This window comes from Cupressus sempervirens, chromosome 4 (genome assembly GCF_028749045.1).
Source record: "Cupressus sempervirens isolate cs-2001-9-10 chromosome 4, ASM2874904v1, whole genome shotgun sequence".
Taxonomy (NCBI): domain Eukaryota; kingdom Viridiplantae; phylum Streptophyta; class Pinopsida; order Cupressales; family Cupressaceae; genus Cupressus; species Cupressus sempervirens.
In genome coordinates, this window is record NC_143121.1 from 671,856,637 (window position 1) to 671,881,739 (window position 25,103).

A 25,103-nucleotide genomic window follows, 5' to 3' on the forward strand; every position below is an offset into this window, starting at 1 on the left:
GTTCTAAATTACAAAATATCCCCAAAATGACCTTCCTGAGTGAGGCACTTCAAAATCAAGAAATAGACTTTGTGTCATTCGTCCAAAAAATTTTCTTTGTAAAAACCACCACACACGAAGATTGGGGTTTCCTTGGCTTTGAAATATCTATTGAGACTAAACTAATTAGTGATCTTCATGACCTTTTTCTAATTCTTATCCTCCATGGAAATCCTATTTTCTTGAGTAATAAGCTTTTCATTAATTTGAAAAGTGATCCCATCTATAGTGACTTTTTTGTCATTAAGGAGTTCACCAACTGCAAAGAGAATGTTGAACATCATATCCTTTCATGGATTCCATAAAAGGAAGAAGCCCTCTTTTACTTATGACCATGAAGGAACAAGAGTCTTGCCTCCATCGATCCTCAATTCTCATGGGCTCAATTCTAATTATCTCCCCACCCATTTCTAGGTCTCAGATAGTTTCTTTAAACTCATCTAGTGTAAAGATAGAGAAAGAATGTTTGTAAAAAAGAGAGATGCAATAAAAATCATAGCTACATATCTTATTAGAATTATGCATATGAATTAGAGCAATGATAGAGATACCGCAACAATAAATCATAGTGCCATTATAATTGCTTGAAATGAGGAAACAAACTAATGTATGAAGCCATACATGTGAAGATTATTTCCATTCAAAATAAATCCCAAAGGATTTGTTTTAGAAATTGAGCATTATATAAGGAGTAATAACTTTATTGTCCTAATTAAAATGATAAATATGAGTGTACCTATTGACATCTGTCCAAATCTTCATCGTATTCGACAGATAGAATTTACAAGGAAATCACAAGACCAAGAAATAATGGAAAGGATCCATCCATTTATAATTGAATTTTCCACCGCACCTTGCTTTTAAAAGTGATGTCACTGCACTAACTAGGTTTTCCATCTTTTTAAACCATCACCCAAAGTGTATTGAGGGTTTTCATTCTCAAGGAGTCTTGGGATTTTCATAGAAATGAAGGCCATTTTTCTCCAACACCTCACACTTATCATGCTTTGGCCAAGCCCAACCAACCTTTTTGTCACCAACCATAGTACTTTCTTTGTGGGTGTGTTGAGTGGGGACACACACATAATAATATATTTAGCTATCAAATTAATTAATTTACTGTTGGGATAGATTTGTAGTTCTACCTACCAATTAGAAACATAGCACTTGTCCTCTCCATTTAGGGGAATTGAATTTAATAAAATGTGGGTGATAGAGATGTTAAATAGGTTTTACAAAAATACTATGTAGCACCAATTTATATAGAAAATTGAAGGAATTTCACTTGAATCACTATTTGGAGTTAGAACCTCTTTTAGCACAAAATAATAATTTGATCAAAAATTAAAAAATTGGGTGTCGCCATCTTTTTTTTCTTACAACTAATACCACCGAAAGTTTAAGGGATATGATACTTTATGTAGTACTTAGACCTCCTTAGGGATGCACAAGTGTGAAAAATACATGAGTATGAAAAAAAGAAGAGATAAATATAATATTTAACCACTAATTGAATGCAATAATCTAAAAATTAAAAGTTCATGAACCATTTATAAATTAAGTGAAAAATTTTTCATGAAAAACTTAGAAACTTGCATCCATACACCATCAATAGTTTAAAAATATATTTATTGGCAACATCCTACAAGTATAAATGTTAGTAGTTTTAAATTGATATATTTGACAAGGAAATAACAAAATGCCTAAAAGAACACAAGAATTAGTTTCCAAACTAAAAATCCAAGTAAGAAATACTATCTTCACTAATTAACACACTAAAAATATACTTAACAAAGACTAAATCTATTTGATATGACTTTAAATTACTTATATATATATATATATATATATATATATATATATATATATATATATATATGTATGTATATATGTATGTATGTATGTATGTATGTATGTATGTATGTATGTATGTATACATATATATATGTATATATATATATACATATGTATAGATATATGTATATATATATGTATATATGTATACATATATGTATATATATATACATATATATTATATATATATATATATGTATATATGTATATATATATATATATATATATATATATATATATATATATATATATATATATATATATATATATATATATATATATATATATATATATATATAAAATAATGAAACAAATTTAAATCAAGGTGATGGACTAGAATATAAGGAAGACTAATGTTGCTAGGGTTTTATGTGTAGGGGGGATTATATAGAATGAGAGAGACTCTAATGAAGATGACAATGGGCTTGGATTTCTCATTGTCTTGTCATAAAATATCATTCGATCAAGATTTTTCTTGGCATCATATAATTGCCTTCTTTTGGATTTCTCAATTCCTAGGTGATTTATGGTACTATTTTTTCTAGAGAGCTTGTGGAAGAGTGGTGTTACCGTACACCATATTTTGTAGACCTATTTTAGTTTTATGAGTGGGTATGTTCTCTAGGAGGCCTCCTTGGTTTTTCCTTGACCATATTGGGGAGAGAGACCTTTTTCCTTCTCATATTGTTATTTAAGGTGGATTTTTTCTACTACCTTATTCTATAATTCAAATGCATAGAAGAGAGTGTGATTTTTATTTGTTGTTGTTTGTGATGAAGATAGATAATTGATTATTTGGATCTCCTTTTATTTTGAGGGTATTGTGTTTACTTTGATTGTTTCTAAGATGATTAGATTTATATCATGTGAAGGATATTCAACTCTGTAGTTTCTCCTATGGTGGCTATTATATGTTGTGAGTGGTAAGATGAATAGTTGATGTTATAGAGATATGTTATTATTATAAGGATATTTTATATAGTTAGTTGCTCTTTATAAAAATAATCCCATGTATTTATAATTATATAAAGAGATTAGTTCATTTTTCAATCCCAGGGGTTGTTAAATTTACTAGTTGGAAGAGGTACATTTCTCAAAATAGGTATGGGAGCGGGATTTGTCAACCATTGGTTGACCATACAATATCCTTGATAATTCTTTGTATTTGGTTGATGAAAATATTAGAAGAAATGTTAGAAAAGATATGGATGATTCATTTTATACTATTTTAGTGAATATAGCTCTTTAAGATGTGATGAAAGGTTCTTATTGTTTTCTTCTTTTGGCATTAAGATTTCAGTTCTTACATACCCATTTTGAGATATTAGTTATCATGTTTAGTGGGATTTAGTTGAAACTTACTTGGAAAGTATTTTTTTCTAAGCTATTGGACCTTGAAATAGGGCTTTATGTGTGGTGTTGGTTTTACCTATAGTGTTGAAAGAACTCTACTTGGATAGCCTTTAACTAGCGCCCATTCTTATAGGGACTTTATGACATATCCTTGGAAAAAATTCTAAAAAATTAGTTAAGTTGTCTACCTTGTTTGCAGCCCTTGAGAAATGATCATGCTTTAAATTAGCTCCATGGAGGCTAGTTTATGGGATCTATTTCCCTATTTATATTTGGACATTTTGTGGGTTGGTAAAAGTGAGAAGAATTTTGATTCATTTTCTACTTTTATCTTTGAGTGGCATGTGGAGGTAGTGGTGCAAGTTATTTACCTATTTTGTAAGGATATTCAATATATTCTAGACATGCATTTTTCTATGGGTATCCTTCATGGTCAACACTTTTTCTTGTTAAGAATGATGATTTTCTTCTATTGTGTTGATTGTTTTATTGGTTTTTTTGTATTGATGATTTAATTGATTCTAGTAGTTTTTAAGTGGCTAGTTACTTATGGTTTGGCCTCTATGTAGGTAATGCCTACTCCTATTTTGGTAGGGCTTATGTAGGTGATTACTACTCTTATTTAGCACTTTGTGTAGGTAATGACAACTCCTATTTGTGTTTTTTTTTGGGATTGGTGTGTTTGTCCTCTACTATCCACTTCTTATTGATGGTGGGGAATTTAATATAGAAGTGGGGATCTCATTGTAGATGGATGATGTTCATTTCTTGATGTAGTATTTCCTTGATACTACATTCTTTTAGAGTAGATTAGACCATGTTTGGAATAATTCACTTGTTTCTTTCCTCCTGATAGCTCCTATAGAGGTGATATCTCTTACTATAAAGGTGATGGAGAGTTTTTTTTTCTGAGTTGTTGATTTTTAAATTGGATTTTTATGCCAAAAGTAGCTAGAAGGTTTTAACTTTGTGTTTAGTACATATCCTAAAGGTTTGGAGAATTTTAAAAAACACCTTACACTCTTTTTACAATTTTTTTAGTGATGCCGATTTGGGTGGCTCAAGAGTCCATGTGATCAGGGTAAACTTTAAGAAACCCCCCTCTAGAAAAAGATATAAAATATTGGTGAATCTTTCATTATTTAACAAAACCAAATTATTTCTATTGAAAAATTTCTCTATTTTTTTACTTTTAAATATTATTTACATTCACGATTATTTTTGAATCATAATTTGTGTAGAAAATATTGGGGAATCTTAATAATAATAGGAAGTTCACTAGTGACATGGAATATTGCAAACCAAAACTGAATATTTTTTACCTCATGGAATATTAATTATGAGGATCATTACATTATATTTTAAATAAATAGTAAAAACTAAATATTGGTGATATATCCCTAAAGTACCTAATAATCATGATAATTATTGATGAATTAATTTTAATTTCTCCAATAATATATAATATTTAGGTGAATCAAATCAAATCATGTATTGAATATTGTGGTGAATCTTTGAGATTTTTTTTTAATAAAATAAATAATTGAGCAATTTTAAATATTTTATAGCTAAATTTAATAAAAATGTGGCAATTTAAGATGCATTAAATCTTAAATTATTAGCCAAATTACTAGCAAAAAAATCTACAATTAGCCAATAGGAAAATATTAGCCACTAAAAAACACCTTTGATTTGATTATCCCTAAAGGGTTAAGGTCCATATGAAAGTAATTATCTAACATTTGGTATAACAGAAGAGTTCTTGAAGAAAGAAGTTTGAAGGGACTTTATCTAAAGATCCAAAAAATGTATAAGAGAGAGGTACCAAAGCTAAAGAAGAACTTCTCCCCATGGAAAAAAAATGAAGCTACATGTATCTAGAATTAGAGACAATAACTTACATTGATAATAAATTACATAATACTCGAATGATTGAGATTGTATTTTCCCAGAATGATGCCAAGTTTGATGATATCAAGAACTGTACTAATCCTAAAGAAATATTGGACAAGTTGTTAGTTATACATGGTGGAGATGAGAATGTGTTGAGAGAAAGAGAAGAAAGTCTCAGAGGAAAAGATAATGATATGAGAATGAAGGAAGGTGAGCATTGATGCAGGAGCATCCTGGGTTGCCTTGTTATCCTGCTCATCTTTGTTATCCTACTCATCTTTGTTTATGTGAAGTTTCAGTGGTTTTTGAGTTTATCAAGTTCTTGTATGTACCATGTTTTCTAGTTTTGGATGAGCATTTATGTATGTGCCGAGATTTCTAGTGTTGGCCGAGTGTTCCTTTGCACACCAAGTTATCTAGATGTTTGTTGATGCTCAGATTCTTCTTTGACTGATTTTTTCTATGATTAGTTCTTAGTTTAAGTGGACTCATGCATTTAATTTGGATCATGAATTTAATGTAAGTATCTTGTCTTGGGATATGTGGAGACTGATTTGAGGTTGACCTTCTATTATCTAGAATATTCTATAAGCCATTTTGGCAAGTATAATAGGGCTGTTTAGGTTAGGTTAGGCATGCACGAAGAGAGAGTGTGAAGTTGAGGGAGTTGGAAGTCCAAATTAAGGACCTGAAAAAATTATATGTTTGGTATTTTGTAAAACACTTGTATTGGCCATAACCTAGAAGGCCTTATAGCTAGGCATGTGTGTTGATAACTTGATGAATCAATAAAGTGTTGTTTTTTCTTCTCTCCTTTGCATTGTTCTCTATTTTGTTTTCTTTTATTGTATTTACTATTTATAAGTATTCTTCACTTTTCTTCAAAAATAACAAACTTCTTGAAGATTTTTTTCAATAAATTTTGAAAGAAAAAACAAAATGACATTTATATCAAGGAAACTAAAAAAAAAAAAAAAATTCACTGTAAGGGCTTCAAAAGAACCCTCAATAGGTCAATGTTGGTCTTTAGGGGCTTCGAACGAAGCCCTTAGGCCCAATGTGGCTGACATGACATTTATGTAATGTATTCAATAAGCTTGTATGGTGTTCTAGTGAGACCTTCTAGGTCCTAGGTTTACCCTTTGAACCATGATAAAAACCTAAGCCTAAACAACATTATAACTATATTATACAACTCTCCATTCAAATATATAAATATAGAAATTGTAATTACATAAAGTTTCAAATGTGAATTGAAGTCATTTGAATAAATTCTATCAAAAGGATAGGTATTGGTAAAAATATTACACAAATATTAATGTCACAAGCAACATAAATAAATTCTTTCAAGAAAATCAAGAAGATGTTCTCTTGTCCAACTAGAAAGTACAATCAATGTTGGAATTTTTTAATTTGCACTAGTAATTAAAAATATTAAAAATGGTATGGGTAGCATGGTAGCTAATTCAATGAAAGTATCAAGATATACCCATGTTTTGATAGAAAGTACAATTGAAAAAACTATAGAAGGAAGCAAGGTATTTCTCTACATCATCGAATCAACTACCACAATATGCATACCATTTGTAGTTTTCAAATGAGTATTGTGAATAAAAAAAATCTTGCATTGATCATAGTTTATGGTCATACAATATTTCATCTTCTTAATTTGCTCAAAAGAATATATTTATGCTACTTGTGACATTGATATTTCTGTAATATTTTTCCCAACGCATGTCCTTTTGATAGATTTTATTTTAATGAATTTATAATTTTACAAAAAGTTTTTTAAAAATAATATTACAATTTCTAAATTTATATTTAAGGGAGGACTATATAATATGGTATGTATAGAAGGAATCAAGGTATTTCTCTACTTTACCTTTGCGAAATCTAATATGTGGGTTGTGAAGAGATGTTGTGTTGATAAGGTAATCTTCATGGCTATATCTTTGGGAGCATTTAGTACTACAAGGCCATTAAACATAAGAAATTTAAGTTTCATGATATACATATTTAATGAAGGTTGTTGTTAAATAGTTGTCTAAAACCTTTCTCAAGAGATAATGTGTTCATATTTACACATGCATCTTGATGGTGAAATGTATCTTTTTAAAATAAGCATTCAAACATATGTATATATAGAATTTTAAAAATTATGATCCAATTGTGGTCAAGCTATGGTCAAAAAAAAAAAAATCAATCCATATACAATTTATAGCTATGCACTTTTTTGCATATGGTCTAAAAAAATAAGTGCAATTATAATGCAAAGAAATCATTGTAAAAAGAAAATTATGGTCTCTTGAGCCTTACAATACTTGCAATCCATTCCTTCATCACACGTTATAATTTTTGATTGTGCATCATTGCCAACCCAACTAAAGTATGCACACACATTATTTTCCTACAATATCAAAGATTCATTAGTTCTTAGTATAATAATTAGTTATTATGCTAATTTTAATAAAATAAATAATTGTATTAACGACCCTTTTCTTATTTGGGAAACAAAAAAATTGATATTGAGTATTAGTTTGTATGTTCATGGCCTAAATTGCTAATAGAGGTACCTTGAAATCCCATGAAACATGGAATGACTTTTAGGCTTGTAGGTATGCCTACCTTGAAAACCAATCTCCATATTATGGGCTGACTTCATTGTTGAATCACCTAAAACTATCTTTGATGGAGAAAAGAGATAGAAAGAAAGGTGGACTATGAAACCTATACATAAGGTGATGCCCCAAAATATATGTGACTTGTAGCAATGGAAGCTTCAAAAAATACCCAAAAACAAGTAACCTAAGGTTCACAAATTAATTGGACAATCCTTGTGAAATGAATCTATGAAAGGCCCTATTATCTTGATTAGTAAAGTGGAAAATAGTGTATTTTTACATATTAATTAATCAAAATAGTCAACAAAAACATAAATTTGCACCTTGACATATCATACTTGTCACTTGATTTGAAAGGAAAAAAAATATTAACTAAAGGCATATAATGCGCACACAATATTTAAATCAAGAAACACACAACAAAGATAAAAGCATTGAAAAATAATGAAGAATGAACAAAAATATCTCTATGATATCAAGGAACAAATGAAACAAATGAAGTAAGATACAATCAATATACCTCTCTCTGAAATATGTAAAAAATGAACGAGAAGAAAGGAACTGCCCCCAGAAAAATGCTAAGGCCTTCATCATGTTCTCCTTTTGACTAGGAAATTTTAATGAATTTAACAATAATATATTATAACTTGGTTTTTTTGACTGGTCAACAATATTAAAGCTTGTACTAACATTATTCTAATTATTAGAATGTAGTTATTTCTCTCTAAGTAGAATATGAATAGTAGGTACCTTATTAGCTTGAACATTGTTAAAAAATCTAGCTTTTGGATTGAATCAACTTGCTATTTTTCTTTTTCATCTTGTTGGTCTTCTTTTACAACTCTTCATTTTGACTTTGTATCAGTTGAAACGGGGTCATAAACTTGTAAAGATTCTTCACCTTCAAAACTATTCATAAATCATTAGCTAGGCCACTTGGAAGTTGTTGTTGTGGTACTTGTACATTTTTTGTGTTGTGCTAGTGATGAAATGGAAAGATCTTGAACTCTATTTGACAATTCTTGTGGGCAATGAATCCATAAGTGTTTGTGATTACAAGTGTAACACTAGTCTTCATGTTGAGTAAAATTGTTCTAAATAGGAAGCATCTCCTTAGAGACACTTAGAATGTTTGGATTATAATGCTAGTTGGTACTTTGGTTTTGATTATAATTTATAATCTAGTTAAAATCTTGAAAGTTATACCCATTTTTATGATTTATACCCTCTTTATAGCAAAAAAATTTCATATACTACTCCTTCTGCTTCTAAAATCCCAAGGCACCTGTGTTGAATCTTGTCATTGATAGTTGCATAAGATGAAGAATCTGTTTTGGTTCATGTATGCAACATCTGTATCTTTGATCTTCAGCATAAATTGCTTGATTCTTTCTTCTCTCTGACTGCTCGATCCTTCTTGGACAGAGAACAAGCGATCCTGATTATCCAAAATGATCAAATGTTTGAAACTTTTACATATCTCTTTTACATAGGTCTTTTTAACTGGCTTTTTCAAAGGTCTTCTGCTCAAAATTTCAAGTTGAAACCTTTGTCAGTCCCTAAAACTAGGCAGCTAAAGGTTTTCTATTTTAGGGATTGGAATTAGATTTTTAATTCTTCTTTCCAACAATGTAAATGGTTTTGAATTATGAGCTCCAGGTTAAAAGTTATGACCTCGACAAAAAAGAAGCAAACATTAGTCTGGAGAGTTGAAAAACATAACCTAAAAAAAACCCTAATTAAGAAAAAAATATGACCTAGAAACCTTAATCTACCAAAACTAACTTCAAACATAAAAAAAAACTATTAAACTCTTTGAAAAACAAAATTGTGCACCTGGGGTACCTCAGAGGTGCGCTACCTACACACCCTTTAACCCACTTAGAGATGCTTAATCAATATAAAAGGTGCATAACTGTGCACCTTTCACCCGAGCTTGCATTAGTTTAGGTTTATTTTTGTTTAGGTTTTTATACCCTGTGCACCTTAGCTTTTAGCTTATTTTAATATATTATGTATGTAGGTGGTGGAGGGTGGAGTCAGTGCATTGGCACATCTCAAAAGCTGTGCAGGTGCACAACTACACACTTGCAAGAGGGAAGTGCTTTTGTTAATGCTTTAGCGCACTAGTGCACTTGTTGAGGTGTGCTAGATGCACATTTTTACTCGCACAGAATGGCCTTTCTTCTCCAAAACACAGTTTCTCAAGATCTGGGTAGAGACCTTGACTAGGCAAAAAATAGTAAGAAAAACTCTAAGAGGACTCAAACCATGGACTAGGGATCTAGAAAGCTAAAAAATAAAGTAGGGGGTCCCCATTTCTAGTTGAAATGAGGTGCACATTGTGAAACAAAAACAATAACTTGATGAATCAATAAATTATTGTTGTTTCTTCTCTCCTTGGCATTTTTCTCTAATATGTTTTATTCTGTTATATTTACTCGACAAGGTGGTTGAATAGTTAGGTGTACCTATGTCCCTAGCTATAGAGATCCTCCTTACATCAAGAATGATGTAGAGTATATGAACTAAATACGGTAAATAGTTAGTGTACTCAAAGTTTTCAAAGGAGTCATCAGTGAGACTAAAATTGTAAGGTTCTCATAAATCTCTTACCAATCTATGTGATGCTCTCCTAGATAAACTAGATGGAAAAGTCTAAAAGTTACTGAGTTTTAGTGAGTAATTTTTAAAAAAAAATTGTAACATCTAGTTTAAATTGTTTCATTTTAATGAAAACCAAAAGATATGTATTTCTAACATCATTTTAAAGTAAGAAACCTTTTAAAGATAAGATGAATAGAAAACCTTTTCCATTAGGCTTATTATCATAAAAGAGGAATGAAATATACATGATATACATATTTATAATAAAATTTCACTTTTCCACTACTTCAATTACCCTCCCAAATTACATCACTTTTTCTTTAATTTACATACTCAACATTTTACATTGTTTTTACATACATTTTGAAGTAGTAGACGAAGATATGAATCTTCATCTAGGCTTTGCTTGAAATATGAGAAATTTCTCAAAAGATTTACCACCCAACCACATGAAACATAAATGGTTCACTTCTAGGAGCTAAGAGATAAGACCATAATTTACATAGATTATAAGGCTATCCAAGGTATACGATCACCAATCCCAACATCCAAGATGCCACCTTATCACACTTTCCTTAATATTGGGATCAACCTCTTGAACTCATGACACCTTTTGCATATATGACCCTCTATAGAATGTCATGTAGTCCCAGTACTCCAATAGGACAAGTGTGAACCAAATACAAATTATCTTGATTAATGTGTTAACCCCAAAACCCATTTATCTAATTAATGTTTCCACTTTATTAAAAGCTCACATGTAGATCCAACCTTACTTTGGGTCTTGGCCTCTAGTACATAGGATCACCTAGGATACCACTATTTGGCCTTATCACCTATTGTGAGCCACTCACTTAGGACACCTATCCCTACACAACAATATTCTACAAGAGGGTAAAAGGGAACCTATTTAGATACACATTCTTATGTTCACCCCATAATCTTAATCTTACTCGTTACAAAATTAGGGAACAAAAGCTCATTAGAAAACTACAAGAATTGGAAAATTTACACAAAAAAATGCTATAGACATCATATGAGAACATGCAAGAAACATAAAATATCAAAACTCATACATGGGACTAAAGCCTCTAGCAAGAAAGACAGGATTATAGAGATACAAATGCACTTCACAAAAAGGTTCAACAAGAAAATAAAACTAATATTTCCACCAACAAGTCTAATTACTTAATCAAAGTATTTCATCGATATCTATAAAAAACAATCATTTAATCCACCTTCTAATTAAATTACAAGTATTTATAGAATCAAAGATAACATAATTGTAAGGCATTTGTTAATTATATAAGGTGTAATTATTCTTGCTAGACTATAAAATGTATTCATTACCATTCTTAATTTTGTTAGAACAACTATTTATTACACACATAATATACTCTTCTTGATTTTACTTGGTATTATTTTTATTGATTTACTAAACCTCCTACCCTATCTTATAATTCCTACATTAAGTAATTGTGGTAGTTGGTAAGTCATTGATTTCTTAAGTATTTATTACACTTGAGTATGGTTATATTTCTTGACTAAGAAGGTTCAAATTTAAGACTTGATTTAATTATCATATACTAATGTTAAGTTTTATGTTTACTATCTTGATTTTCATACATAGGACTCAATGTAGTATGTAATTGTGGATCATTGGATCATTGAAATGCTACGTTGAGGAAAATCTAGTTTTGGTAGGAAAAGAGCCTCCTTGATTTAATGTACATGCTTGCTAGATATGGTTAATGTGTTCTCTATCTCTTGATACAGCTTCCTCTCTCCAGCCTCTTCCAAAATTACTTTTTCTAATTTTATTTTTTAAGATTCTATTTTTATCTCTGAAGTGCCTCCCCTCAAATGTTTCATAAGGGACTTTTTATAGGTAGCCAAATGGTTATGTCCTTTGTAAGATTTAAAATCATGCTTGCAATTTATGCTTGATTAATAAATGGTTACATTTATTAAATTGACCAATTTATATCATTTTCTTATTTTTATTTATTTATTTTTATTTTATAATTACTAAAGTTTATTTTTTGTCAAGGTATCATGAGAGTTAATATTTGAAAGAACATATATAAGTCAATGGTTAAGATGCCTTTCTCCCAACCAATAGATGATTAGTTTAATTCTTGACCCCTAGTATCGATTTTTTTCTTCTTTTTACTGAAAACCAATTTTTTTTCTCTATATGTTCCAATGAGTACTAATGGTAAGATGGTAGGTGAGTGGTTTGGAATAATAAAGGTTTAGAGTTTGAGTCAAGTAGTAAAACATTATATTTAATTAATTAATTAATTAATTTCTATTTTTTCTATTTCATTGTTTTAACTATCTATTTATTAAACATCAAAAAGTAATTTATATAAGTATAAAGAAACATACTATATCTAATTATTGCAAACAAGGTAAATGCATATTTATTTGGGTATATATGTGTTCACACATGTATACTTAGATAAATAGACTTAATCTACTAAACAATATATATTTATATATGTACACACACACACACACACACACACACACATTCGTATGTGTGTGTGTGTGTGCTTATAGATATATGTACATGTATACAAATATATAGATATATAGATATATATGTATATATATGTACACACACACACACACATATGTACATATATATAAATATGTGTGTGTAAATATACATATATACATATGTGTGTGTGTGTTTGTGTGTGTGTGTGTGTGTGTGTGTGTGTGTGTGTGTACACACACACACACACACACAAATTTATGGTACTACTTGAATCATTCTTGATGACGCACCCACATCGTTTGATGCAAAATGTGTCTTGCATAATTGAAAATATCATGAATATCATTTATGTGAACTCCCTTACAAAAGTCCATATACCTACATATCCACAATCTTGATTGATGTATTCAAAATAATTATTAGCAATGTCATAACAACAAAAACATGAAAAGTCTCTCATGTAAAATGTCCAATTATGATGATTGGTACTCATAATATAATGTAAGGATCTTGCAACCATGTGTAGTTTTTCTATCCACACCTAAACACACATATTTAATATATACATAAAAATTAGAGATAGATAGATACACACACACACACAAATATAAATATATGTATACATATGCATATGCATATACATACATACATATACACATATACGTGTGTGTGTGTGTGTGTGTGTGTGTGTACACACACACACACACACACACACACACACACATACACACACACACACACACACACACACACACACACACACACACACACACGTATATGTGTATATGTATGTATGTATATGCATATGCATATGTATACATATATTTATATTTGTGTGTGTGTGTGTGTGTATCTATCTATCTCTAATTTTTATGTATATATTAAATATGTGTGTTTAGGTGTGGATAGAAAAACTATATATATATACATACACACACACACACACACACACACACACACACACACACACACACACACACACACACACACACACACCCACACACACACACGTGTATGATACTACTTGACTCATTCTTGATGATGCACCGACCTCATTTGATGCAAAATGTGTCTTGCACCAATGAAAATGTCATTAATATTATTTATGGGAACTCCTTGATAAATCATTTGATACTTTTGTAGAGCATGTTTTATGCAAGCTCCATCACCATCATGTTCACCTTTTCCATGTCCACTTTTAAAGAAACTCCATACATGCATTACGTTTTGATTTCGATGATATCTACAAAGTGCATAAAATGGTCTAGATGTTTTGAACTGTGTAGTGCACCAATATGATAAAATGTAATTTTTACCAATACATATGCCCATTTCTTTCATATATAAATAATTTCTTTAAAAAAATATTCTACACAATGAAAATCATGTTCTTTATAATCTCTTATGTGTAAGTGATATTCTCTATCATCACCAATTTAAGTAATTGATCCTGACCCTTCTCCACCTTCCATTGCTTCATCTCTTGAATTGTCATGTATCGAACCTTCTCCAACAACTATTTTCTCATCTTCTAATTGTTTTGGTGAGTTACATGCATATAAATAAAAAAAATCAGTACATGTTATATATAAAATTTAAAATATACACATGAATTTACATACATACCTTATTTCCTTCGGTAATGATTTACTAGTGTCTTTTTCATAATTTCTCTATTTTGCATGAGGTAATCTCTTTCTTGTAGATTTACTTTTTCTTGAGTTATTTCGTCCCATCATTCGTCTTCACAAAACTATAAAAATATTTTAAATTGTCTTTAAAACAAAAAAAATATTATTATTTATAAGTATTCTTCCATTTTCTTCAAAAATAATGAGCTTCTTGGAGATTTTGTTGAATTGATTTTGAAAATAAAAACAAAATGACATTTATATCAAGAAAACAAAAAAAAAGAAAAGAAATTCACCGAGATGGCTTCAAATGTAGCCCCAATAGGTCCAATGTTGGTCTTTAGGTGCTTTGCACAAAGCCCTTAGGCCCAATGTGGCTGCCATGTTATCTACGTAATGTATTCAATAAGGTCCTATGGTGTTCTAGTGAGACCTTCTAGGTCTTAGGCTTACCCTTTGAACCATGATGAAAGCCCTAAGCCTATATTATATAGTTCTCCATTCAAATATATAAATATAGAAATTGTAATTACATAAAATTTCAAATGTGAATTAAAATCATTTGAATAAATTCTATCAGAAGGACAAGTACTGGTAAAATGATTACACAAATATCAATGTCACAAGTAGCATAAATAAATTATTTCAAGAAAATTAAGAAGATGAACTCTTGTCCAAAAGGAAAGTACAATCAATGTTGGATTTTTTTAATTTGCACTAGTAATTTAAAAAATTAAAAATGGTATGGGTAGTGTGGTAGCTAATTCAATGAATGTATCAAGATATATACCCGTAATTTGATAGCAGGTACGATTGAAAAAACTATAGAGGGAGGCAAGGTATGTCTCTACATTGTCAAATCAACTACACCAATATGCATACCATTTTTAGTTTTTAAATTAGTAGTGCAAAAAAAAAAAAAAATCTTGCATTGATCGTAGTTTATGGTCACACAATATTTTATCTTCTTAATTTTCTCAAAAAATATATATTTATGCTACTTGTGATATTGAAATTTTTGTAATATTTTTCCCCACACATGTCCTTTTGATAGATTCTATTTCAATGAATTTATAATTTCATAATAATTTTTTTTATATAATTATATTTTCTAAATTTATATTTAAGGGAGGACTATATAATGCGGTATGTATAGAAGGAATCAAGGTATGTCTCTACTTTATCTTTGCAAAATCTACTATGTGGGTTGTGAAGAGATGTCATGTTGATAAGGTAATCTTCATGGCTATATCCTTGGGAATATTTAATACTACAAATCTAAGTTTCATGATATACATATTGAATGAAGATTGTTGTTAAAATATTGTATAAAACCTTTCTCAAGAGATATTGTGTTCATATTTACACATGCATCTTGATGGTGAAATGTATCTTTTTAAAATAAGCATTCAAACGTATGTATACATAGAATTTTAAACAATTATGATCTAAATGTGGTCCAACTATGGTCCAAACAAAGAAATCAATGCATATACAATTTATAACTATGCACTTTTTTGCATATGGTCTAAAAAAATAAGTACAATTATAATGCAAAGAAATCATCATGAAAAGAAAATTACAGTCTCTTGAGCCTTACAAAACTTGCAATTTGTTCCTTCATCACACACTATAGTTGTTGATTGTGCATCACTGCCAACTCAACTAAAGTATCCACACACATTATTTTCCTACAATATCAAAGATTCATTAGTTCTTAGTATAATAATTAGTTATTATGCTAATTTTAATTAAATTAATAATTGTAACAACAACCCATTTCGTATTTGGGGAACATAAAAATTGAAACTTAGGATTAGTTTGTATATTTGAGGCTTGAATTGCTAATAGAGGTACCTTGAAATCCCATGAAACATGGAATGACTTTTAGGCCTATGGGTATGTCTACCTTGAAAATCAATCTCCATATTATAGGCCAACTTCCCCATTGAATCACCTAAAACTATCTTTGATGGAGAAAAGAGATAGAAAGACATGTGGAATATGAAACCTATACGTAAGGTAGTGCACTGAAATATAGGTGATTTGTAGCAATAAAAGCTTCAAAAAATACCCACAAACAGGTAACCTAAGGTTCACAAATTAATCAGATGATCATTGTGAAATGAATCTATGAAAGGTACTATTATCTTGTTTAGTAAAGTGGAAAATAGTCTATTTTTACATATTAATTAATCAAAATAGTAGACACAAACATAAATTTACACCTTGAGATATCATATTTGTCACTTAATTTGAAAGAAAAAAAATGATTAACCAAAGGCATATAATGCACACACAATACTTAAATCAAGAAACACACAACAAAGATCAAAGCATTGAAAAACAATGGAGAAGGAACAAAAACTATCTGTTTAATGTCAAGGAACAAATGATACAAATGAAGTAACATACAATTAGTATACCTCTCTTAGAAATATGCAAAAAATTAACAAGAAGAAAGGAACTACCCTAAAAAAATGCTAATAATGTTTTCCTTTTGACTAGGCAATTGTAAGAAATTTAACAATAAGATATTATAGCTAGTTTGTTTTACTTGATCAACAATATTAAAGCTTGTACTAACCTTATTCTAATTATTGGAATAAAGTTGTTTCTCTCTAGGTAGAATCTAAATAGTAGGTACCTTATTAGCTTGAACATTCTTAGAAAAATGTAGCCTTTTGGACCAGATCAAGTTGCTATTTTTCTTTTTCAACTTGTTGGTCTTCTTCTACAACTCTTTGTTTTGACCTTGTATCGATTGAAACAAGACCATAATTTTGTCAATATTATTCACCTTCAAAACTATTCATAAATCATTATCTATACCACTTGGAACTTGTTGTTGTGGCACTTGTACATTTTTTGGTTGTGCTAGTGATGAAGTGGAAAGATCTTGAACTCTGTTTGACAATTCTTGTGGGTAATGAATCCATAAGTGTTTCTCATTACAAGTGTAACACCATTCTCCATGTTGAGAAAAAATGTTCTAAACAAGAATAATCTCCTTAGAGACACTTAGAATGTTTCGATTATAATGCTGGCTGGTCCTTTGGTTCTGATAATAATTTATAATCTGGTTAAAAGCTTGTAATTTCTTCCCATTTTTATGATTTGGTGTTGGTAAGATTGATTTTTCTATTGATATGGCCTATTATTGTTATTATTATTATTATTATTTCTTTCTAAGTTTACCACCTCATTACCTAAGATTTGAATTGTCTTTTGTGAGTTCTCATTAATGTCCATCATAGCTTTGGCACATACTCTTTAGACTAGTTGAAATTAGAATCTCCTTATACTACTACCTAACTATTATAATGAGGAAATGTTGGAATTGGAGCAATAATAGGTGGGTGCACATGACCTAGTGGTTTAATCTAAGAAAATATAGGCATAGAAGGCCTTGGTGCTAAGACACCACCTTGAATGAAACTATTTTCTTTTTGAATTGCAAAATCAAATGCTACGAGTAGAGACCCATGGACTAAATCTAAACTGAAATATCACTATTTAAAGCTTTAAGATAAAACAAGAAAGCATACTTATTTGATGGCCTCACTACTTTCATAATTTTAGTCCATGTCTTCTTGAATCAGAAATTGAAATAAGATAGTTGCTCATTGATATCTATTTCGATTGTCGATAATTGTTCCACTAATGATAAGTGATTAGATTTATCTTTAGATTGTCTATTTAATTTCTCACCAAGCTCATCCCATATGGATATTGAAGTCACATGAAGATCCATGTACTATTGTAATGCTTTACCCTTCAATGAGACTACTAGAAGCTTCAAATCCACATCATCATTTGTGATCTAATTTAACCCACACAATGATGAAACATCCTAATTGTGATATATATCAAATACCTTATATCTCACTAGTAAAAAATATCAAAACTTTTTGTGTTGTTGTTGGTATATCATGATGAGTCTATATGTTCAAGGAGCTTCCTTGACTAAAAAGTAAGAAAACGCTGATATCTTGGTGGTAAATGATCCATTGCCGATGGAACTTGTATATTATGATTCTCAATAGGCTATTGTACTATATCGAGATAGCGTGCTACAAAAAATCTTCAAATATGAGAATTTCTATGTTAATAGAATTAGAATAACTTGAAAATGTAATTTACTCTTGAAATTGATTAACACCCACTTGAAATGTTGGATTTAAGATAGCTGCAAAAATAAGATTAGAATTAACTACTACTATTCGACCACCCCTGTTGGGCAATCTAACATCTCTTCTACCTCTTGGGCCTCTTTCTCTAACTAATGGAAGCTCCGAATAATCAAAATCATGATATGCCAACAAGAGCATTGAAAAAGTTTGACATTTTCATTAATGGTCAAAATAAAATACAAATATGAGCCAAGCATATCAATATTTCAAATCCAATTTGAAATGTAGAAATTCTTGATCTAACTATCATCAATGTCATCTTTAAATTACACTAGTTAAAACTATTAGTAAATATATAAAAACTAGTCTTAACTTCGTGGTGAAGTTCCCCTTCTTGTCGCTCTCCCCATTGTGTTTTTAGTGTATAATTTAATCGTTAAATTATTTGAATATTTAATAAAATAAAAGAAATTATGTTTGTTTGTAGGAAATATTTTTCTATAGGAGGGAAATGAAGTGCGCATTAGGAGACCAAAATAGGTATTAAAAGACAAGATAAAAATAGTAAATTGACATTAAGATGGAATCATCATGGAATGAAATATGCACCTTTTACAATAATATTTGGTCTTAGTTATATTTTTCAAATAACATATATTTAGATTGATAGTTTTTTGAATGTGTTTACAAATGCTATGAACGAAATAAGGGAAAATGAGTTAAAAAAAAATTTGAATGGAATATATAAATGTGCTAGTTCACCATGGGTGAATTTTTGAAGGAAAATAAGAGGGTGCAAAAGTGGACAAAGAGGGAGAAAATTTTACAATATTGTGAATACATTACCCTTTTCACGCTTTACATCATTTTTTAGGCGAGTGTGATTCAATGTGACCACACTCTACATAGGAGGTGGTGACTTTGAGGGGACAATTGATAGAGCCTTAATGCCTCTCACGTGGAGAAGAGATTCCCCTATTCAAAATTTACCAATACAATCATAAGATCCATGATTTTTGGATTAAAAAACTTCATGGATGACAAGCTCAATGCTACAAAAATAGAGACCTTATATGTGGAAGTATAACATTTTCATGATGAATAATGTTTTATGTGGAATCTATGGGCAACGTATAATAATAATTATCTCTAAGATTTCCTTTAAATATTATTACCATTTTTTTGGCTAGATGTTATATAAGTAAAAATACAACCAAAGTTTTTCTGATGGAAATAATGTTAGTTGATTTTGAACTCTGAAAAATATAGAGTGAACCTATTATTTTTAATTGACCAAGTTTTTTGCACTTTTTCAAGCATGGAGAAAACATATGCATCAAACAATGACATACGTAGCAAGAAAATATTTTTAGAATAGTAGAGCACCTAAAAAACTAAACCAATATGAGAGTAACAAGTTATATTTTTCTTATTATTAATGTACTAAAGAAATGTTCAAAAGACAAATTTTTAAAAAAATGGTATTTTAAAGAGGATTGCATACCCGTTTTAACAAGAAGTATGTTGTTGTGGCTTCTAAAAATGTAACCCATAAATGAAAGGCAAAGTTTTGTTGAATGTAAATAGATAGCTTGATGCTAGCTAATGAACTTCAATCTTTCTCTCAACCTAGCGATTTCCATTATTATTCCTTGATTTATCCTACAATGCAGAAAGGGTTGACAAAAATATAAGGGCCTTCAAGTAACTTGATATCTCGCGCATGAAGCATTCTACACAATTTCACCTAGCTATAGGCCAACACGCACATACAAAGAAAAGACAATACATACATGGTGAAAAATGTGAACTCACCTCATCCAAATTTTTTATCAAATATTTAAATCAAAAAATGAAAAGTCTATTGGGAAAAATACCCAAAACCATTTGGAAAAGAGAAACAGAATATTTGAATTTTACTTTAATAGAGGAATTCACTACTTGACTATAGCTTATTTAAAGATATGTTTTATGATTTCCCAAGAAGAATTGAATGCTAGAAGTGTTGTCTGAAACATTAGTCTCATGCCTTAATGACAAGAACTAATAAGAAATAACAACTAATTAATTAAATGAAAAATGCTTAATATTGAGGCCAAATTTATGTGTCTGCTACTAGTTAAATTTTTATCAAATGACAAATCTAAAATGCCAAAAATTTGCAAACACGCCTTTAACCTTGAAAATACATTCATCTATTTTTTAACATCACCATAGGTCTAAATTCGTCAGGGCTAAAAATTTGGGAGCTCTCCTCCCACAGCTTAGAAATAAGGCTCTAATATCAATTGCATAAGTATTTGTACCTCAATAATAACCCATCCACATAAATTTTAGAGATAAAAGTATTAAATAATTATTGAGAAACTATAATTTACAAATAAAAAATACCATGATGTATACAATAACACAACATAGTCTTTAAAAACCTAGGCATGAGCCTACAACACAATGGTAAATTGTGAGCTTAATCAAAACACAATGGTAAATTGTGAGCTTAATCACAACACATAATAATAACAATCAATCTTGACTTTGGCCTCTTATGGAATATTTTTGATGAATATCATTACTACTAATTTTATCCTCTTTTTTAAAAGTGCTAAGTAGACTATTGATTTTCATGAGATATAAAGACTGCATGAAATTTTCTAGATTCAGTACTTTTTTTTAAAGCAAGAAGTGCTAAGTAGACTATTGATTGTCATGAGATATGAACTTGTGTAAATCAAGCATAAATACATAATTTAATGTTAAATAAAATATGTAAGATGTTTTTAAGAAGGCATATGATGCATTCAGCATAGATTTTTCAAGATGCACTCCAACTGAATTTTGATCCAAATATTGTAAATACTAAAAAAGAATACTAATGTATAAATGTTAGACCTGATAAATTTCTGAGACGCCAAATGACGTTAAATTTCAGACTACGCTGACCTATCTCAAACAATAATTACTCTTCTGGCTTTGACCGTTTTGGTAAACGAAAGGCATTGTTGTTCAATCGAGGTTTGATTTTCAGCACGATCTAGTGCTGGTTGTTCTACGAAAGTCGAGGCAGCACATTTGTAAGCAGAGATCTGGAAATATAAAAGTTTTAATATTTAAATTATTTAATAAATAGATGAAAAGTGCGGTCTGATCCTCCAAAGACAAATCGCACGTTTGTAAGCCTGAGAGACATAAGATTCATAAAGCAACAAGTTTTAAACGTGGGAGTTTTCTTATACGAGTCAAAAGTAATACTTGGAGTAGAGGACCGGCGGTGTTATAAATAACCAGTTTCTTTGCCGTTTGTCGACGCAGAAGCACACCCAGCATTTTAGGCCTTAATTGCATTAGGGTTCCTGGAAAGCACAATTAGGGTTCCTGGAAAGCACAAGCAAAAGCCATCAGCACGAGATCTACCTTGTGATTGTCGCTCATCACAATGAATGTTGCTTGTCTGACAAAATCTAAAATGGTTGTCAAGAATGGAGAAGAAACTGACGAGTTCGAGATGATGAAGAAAAGGGATGAATATGATTATGCAAAGAGAAACAACAACAATGGGAGTTCGAAGCTGTTGGCATGTGATGCCCTACTTCTTCCACTGGGGCTCACCAACAAGTTTTTCTTTCTGGTATTCTTCGCATCATCATATTTCCTGATGAAGAGATGGAGAGAGAAGATGGGTTCCTCAACGCCTCTCCACGTTGTCAGCTCTGGTGAGCTTGTGGCCATTGTGGCGCACTTGGCTTCCTTCATATATTTGCTGGGATTCTTTGGAATTGATTATGTCCAAAACATTATCAGCGGTAACGATGATGACTTTGTTGAGAAGGTGGATCTCAAAACCCCTCCAACAACAGCGTGTGGGATCGCAGAAAAAGAAGAAATTGTTGTAAAGAAAGCTGAGGTCCAGCTCAAGGGAATCGCCCTTGGTGACAATGAGGACGGGGACATTGCAGCTGCTGTGTGCAATGGCAGTGTAGCCTCCTATTCTCTTGAATCCTCACTTGGGGACTGCAAGAGAGCTGCCTTAGTGAGGAGGAGTGCCTTGGAGCTCATGACCGGGAGATCCCTCGATGGATTGCCGCTGGAGGGATTTGACTATGAGTCCATTCTAGGGCAGTGCTGTGAGATGCCCGTGGGTTATGTCCAAATCCCCGTGGGTGTGGCAGGGCCCTTACTAGTGAATGGGTGTGAGTACATGGTGCCCATGGCTACCACAGAGGGGTGCCTGGTGGCCAGCACCAACAGAGGCTGCAAGGCCATTCTTATGAGTGGTGGGGCTACATCCATTCTTCTCAGAGATGGCATGACTAGGGCTCCTGTTGTTAGGTTTCCGAGCGCCAAGAGGGCTGCGGAGCTCAAGTTCTATATCGAGGATCCAGCAAACTCTGTTGAGCTTTCTGGCATCTTCAATAGGTATATATGAACTTCTATTCCAGATCCTCCTTTTCATTTTGCACTCACTGCTGCTCATATAGCTTTTAAGGGTATCTGTGTTATATGCGTGTGAAGTTTTCCAATAAAGCCACATTTTCAAAGTAACTGATGAGATTTTGGGCTCTATTTTTTTCCAACAGGACAAGCAGATTCGCTAGGCTACAAGGCATAAAGTGTGCAATTGCAGGCAAGAATTTGTACATGAGATTCTCATGCTTCACAGGAGATGCCATGGGAATGAATATGGTCTCCAAGGGTGTTCAGAATGTCTTAGATTATCTTCAAGCTGCGTTCCCTGACATGGATGTTATCAGCGTTTCAGGTAATTCAATTCCTCCGATTTCTTAGCACTTATTTTTTGGGGGTTTTACTTTCACACCATACAATTGAATTGGATAGCTCTTTTAATATGGGTGGGCTAATTTTGCGAATGGGTTTCTGTTGTTAGGCAATTTCTGCGCAGACAAGAAGCCCACGGCAGTGAATTGGATTGAAGGGCGTGGGAAGTCAATAGTGTGTGAGGCCGTCATAACAGAGGCCGTTGTAGAAAAGGTGTTGAAGACGACAGTTCCGGCATTGTTGGAGCTGAACATGCTGAAGAACTTGACTGGATCTGCAATGGCCGGTGCCATGGGAGGATTCAATGCCCACGCTGCCAACATTGTTTCGGCCGTGTTCATTGCAACGGGCCAAGACCCAGCCCAGAATGTGGAGAGCTCGCAGTGTCTTACTATGATGGAGGGGGTGAACGGGGGGAAGGACTTGCACATATCGGTGAGCATGCCCTGCATAGAAGTGGGGACGGTGGGAGGAGGAACTCAACTGGCATCGCAGGCGGCGTGCTTGAACATGCTCGGAGTCAGAGGAGCAAATGTGGCACAACCTGGTGCGAATGCACAGAACTTGGCAAGAATTGTGGCAGGTGCAGTAATGGCAGGTGAGTTATCTCTCATGTCTGCTCTTGCCGCAGGCCAGCTCGTCAAGAGCCACATGAAGTACAACCGATCAAGCAAAGATGTCAAAGCAGCAGCCTAAGCACCATATTTTAAATTCAGCTTCCTAAGAAGAGTAGAGGCATCCACATCATTCTGTGGAATTCTCGGTACCTGTGAATAAAAGACAAGTTTTTCAGTTCAAATAATTGTGTAGCCTTTCTCATACTAGTGCAGAGCAGAGGGTCGCTTTGCCTCACCCCACTTCGGGTAATACAATGCTCAGGGAAAACGAACAGAGAATTTTTAACATGGATCTTCCTTGAAACTTCGTGTCGTAGCCCTCATACATCAGGGATGCCTCTGAAATACACGCAGGCTAGATTTCCTGCATAAAAGTATTCAAGGTGTTTATCAATTGATCTGAATTTGATAATACATACCCTCGTATTGAAATATAATTTTTCATTTCTGTTTCAGTAGATTAAGCTATTCAGATCATTCGATTTTAGTGGCAATCCAACAATGGGGAAGTAATTTATATGTTTTAAAGTTTTCGAGAACGTATAAAATAGGGAAGTAATTAATTGTAATTGCGATAGTTGTTAGGTATTATATTATCAAAAAGATATGGCATGTATAGCTAAGTTCATTGAAAAAGCTTGCAACTCTTCAAAAATAATATCTCAGTGAAAGAACAAGACAAGTATAAATATTTATTATTATTATTGTAAATATACAAACAAAATCTTTTATAGAATTCAAGAAAGTAACAGAAAAATGGGATATTATAAGCATTACACTGTCACTTATTTGTTATCATGGTAATTATCAATTTAGTATCAGGTATAACTATTTTTTCTTCTATTCAGTTTAGGTAAATGTGGAAACTCCATTTTTTATTATGTTGTCTAGTGAATTAAAAAGGGATGTGGAGTCGGATATATTTTTCCAAAAGATTATTTTAATGATTTCTTATAGATAATACTCTATAAAAACATTCTAAATAATCTTTTCCATTGGATTTACGATGTGATCTCCATTTTTATCTTTAGATAGTGGAATGGAGGATAATAATTCTTAATTAATTAGCTTTAGAA

At 31.5% G+C, this 25,103-nt stretch overlaps 1 protein-coding gene across 1 annotated transcript; it reads left to right on the forward strand.

Moving 5' to 3' along the window:
- Positions 1-22,070: 22,070 nt before the first annotated feature.
- LOC149563048 (3-hydroxy-3-methylglutaryl-coenzyme A reductase 1-like) lies at positions 22,071-24,253 on the forward strand. The gene is made up of 3 exons (XM_089823956.1): positions 22,071-23,050; positions 23,212-23,393; positions 23,520-24,253. Exons 1-3 carry the CDS (start codon positions 22,071-22,073, stop codon positions 24,104-24,106), a joined length of 1,749 nt encoding a protein of 582 aa, XP_089680082.1. The 3' UTR covers positions 24,107-24,253.
- The last annotated feature ends 850 nt before the right edge of the window (positions 24,254-25,103 follow it).

What these genes read in the sequence shown, in the direction of transcription:
- LOC149563048 (XM_089823956.1), top strand. Translation starts at nt 22,071, where the DNA reads ATGAATGTTGCTTGTCTGACAAAATCTAAAATGGTTGTCAAGAATGGA. An exon ending in CTTTCTGGCATCTTCAATAG is followed by an intron (nt 23,051 to 23,211) that starts GTATATATGAAC and finishes TTTTTCCAACAG; the next exon opens with GACAAGCAGATTCGCTAGGC. An exon ending in GGATGTTATCAGCGTTTCAG is followed by an intron (nt 23,394 to 23,519) that starts GTAATTCAATTC and finishes TTCTGTTGTTAG; the next exon opens with GCAATTTCTGCGCAGACAAG.